The sequence below is a fragment of the Aplysia californica genome, unplaced genomic scaffold (genome assembly GCF_000002075.1).
Source record: "Aplysia californica isolate F4 #8 unplaced genomic scaffold, AplCal3.0 scaffold00001, whole genome shotgun sequence".
NCBI classification, from domain to species: domain Eukaryota; kingdom Metazoa; phylum Mollusca; class Gastropoda; order Aplysiida; family Aplysiidae; genus Aplysia; species Aplysia californica.
The window spans coordinates 4,823,214-4,825,957 of NW_004797271.1; the positions used below are offsets into that span (position 1 = coordinate 4,823,214).

The 2,744-nt window shown below is 42.9% G+C and overlaps 1 protein-coding gene across 1 annotated transcript in view; it reads left to right on the forward strand.

Moving 5' to 3' along the window:
* The window catches only part of LOC101851775, a gene marked incomplete in the record, with an annotated part of 239,242 nt that overhangs the window by 195,034 nt on the left and 41,464 nt on the right, over positions 1–2,744 (forward strand). The window contains 1 exon segment of the mRNA XM_005088889.3: positions 827–883. Within this exon segment, the coding sequence (XP_005088946.3) occupies positions 827–883 (57 nt within the window).

Genomic DNA, 2,744 nt, shown 5'->3' on the forward strand with positions numbered 1-2,744 from the left:
TCATTTCAGTAGGAAACGCCCCGCGCCTGTGGGAGAACCAGGTCCTGATTTCAAGCCATCCAGATTTGACATGTCCCTGGGCGACCACTGATAAAGTGTGGAGTTCTCTCTTTTCATATTTTCCTTCCCCTATATCTTGGGTTTTGTTTAGCCAGTAATACAGGGGGCTTTATGTCTCTTTGTGGGGTCTTATTTCAGCATGACATATTCTGGCTTTGAAATTGACTTCAGGTTGTTAAAACCAAACTGGATTTGAACTACATTTATTGGTTCGATGGTTCGTAGTGAGGGGAGGATTGATTTTCTTTTTTTTAATGAAAAATTACAGACTACAAAGTTTTTGGGTAATCACGCAAGGGACTACTGGAGTGTAATGACTTCATGAATGTAATTACTTAGAGAAACATTCGATCCGTTCCTGGCAACAACAACAGCAGCGAAAAAGGCTAATAGTCGATCGTTTGCATGTCTTTCCGCCTGCCTGTTCGTACGCATCGATCTCGTCTGCCGTCTGTCACGTTCAGCCCTGGTGCTGACTTATTGTAATCAATGTGAGGTACTTAGCCGTTCTGAATCTCTTAAGTCCCCAACTCACTTACCGCTGTTATTGAATCAACACGCCATGATTATTTTCTTGGCTTATGTAATCTACATTTATTGGCTCACTCACGTGCTGGCTAGGTATTTTCGGTTTTTTTAAAAAATACATGATAGAGCGAAATGGGAACGATGTCTTGAGCATATTAGCATGAATTATCCCTGTCTAGCAAAGTGATAGATGTTGTCTTGAGATTGTATTCAGATTGTGTCTTTCTGTTCCCCGCAGGTGGAGCTGATCCAAGCCTTGAAATGCCTCGTGGAAATCACCGACCAGACGGCTGAGGTAAGGAGCTATCCTATTAGATGTGAATCATACTTTTTTGTTTTGTTTGGTTGTTTGTTTGTTTTTTGCTTTTGGTCCCGAGTCCATGGCAAAGATTTCGTTTTGGAAAAAAAAATAAAAAAATACAACAACAAAAGACCCCACTATCACCAACAACAACAGCAACAAGAACAACGACGACTCTTTTAAGAACACTACGATTTAAATATTATTTGTTTTCACGTGGAACTTTGGGTTGCAATAATCTGTACAACATACTTGAAAGATATGATGTAGACATTATATCGATGTCACATAATCTTCATCATACCAACGGTGTCAGTTTAGAGAAGATGCCAGTACAACTCCTTGTTGGCCGTTCTGTGGTTCCTGTGTCCTGCCGAATGACACACCCCAGTGACCAGCCATCCAAAAGCCGTTTGGACTAGAATGGGTTTTAACGCCCCTCGCGGTACTAAAGGTACTTACAAGGCACGGCCTCCGTTAGGAAAGAGTCAAGTGGGTGGAGTGTCCTGGGAACTCCCCCATACAAGCCAAGTTCATGAAGACCCGATTAGGGATTCAGACAGGGATTATCCGCATCAAGGCCCAGCTTGATACTAACTGCGTTGACAGTCGATTTAAATCACACTGACTCTTCCACTGGGACACACACACACACACACACACACACACACACACACACACACACACACACAAACACACACACACGCACACACACAGACATACACACACACTCACACGCACACGCACACCACATATATTTATATTACATTATGCATAGTATACACAAAACAGTTGTGGAAAATATTTTCCAAGTAGCATCTGGCCTATCGAAGACAAATAATTTTATGCATTTATTCAAGGTCTTCAGATATCTTTTTGTTTCCAAATCCATACGATATCATTTTTTTTTTTCTTCTTCTTTTCTTCTTTTGTGAAGGCCGGGGTGACCTCATTAGGAGAAGACCGAATGTGTTATTGTTAACTTCGCTTATTGTCGTCCTTCATTGCGCTTATCGATTCGTCAGTGATGTAACTTCGCAAGTGTCGTAACGATCTACTGTCTCAGGTGTGTCCTATGCTGAGTTATTTTCTTCTTTTTACCTTCTGTTGTTGACTTAAATACGTTTATGTGATGGTAAGTTGAATGTGGTGAGAACAGCTGTCCCCACTTCTAGTTTTCTCCCCTCATGTTCAATAGATGACGACTTTTCACATCCCCTTTTTAACTCTCTCTCTCTCTCTCTCTCTCTCTCTCTCTCTCTCTCTCTCTCTCTCTCTCTCTCTCTCTGTCTTTCCCTACCTCCCTCCTCCACCTCCTCCACACCTCTCCCGCCCCGTACTTCCCCAAAAATGCCTTACCAAGCTTTTTTACAGTTAACATTCTAACCTAAATATACACCGGAGAGGACAAGATTCTAGCGGCGGTTTTTTCTTCGTTCCCCTCAAACTGTTGTAGTTAGTATGGATACTGGCATATCCATTGCTAGGCCGGACTAAGTTGTTGCGAGAGTGTTGGTGGGGACGGCCGGGGAAATGACACGGCCAGGAAATGGGCTGAGGTCTGGGGAAATAGCATCACATGACAAATGGAATAACGCCGATCCACCAGGGAGGTGGAGGTGTACCTACCGGAACACAGACCAGCCTCCAGAGTAAATTATCCAATTTCTTCTCGCGGGTAATGCAATGAGCTGCTGGCTAGGGTTGGGTTTTTTGTTTTTTGTTTTTTGGGGGTGGGTTTTTTTATCGTTTTTTTTTCGGTTGTTTTTTTTCGGTCCCTTTTACTGTTTTTGTGCTTTGTTCTGGCTTTTTTGTTTTAAGGGCTTTCGTACACCCCCCCACCCTCTCTCCGGCG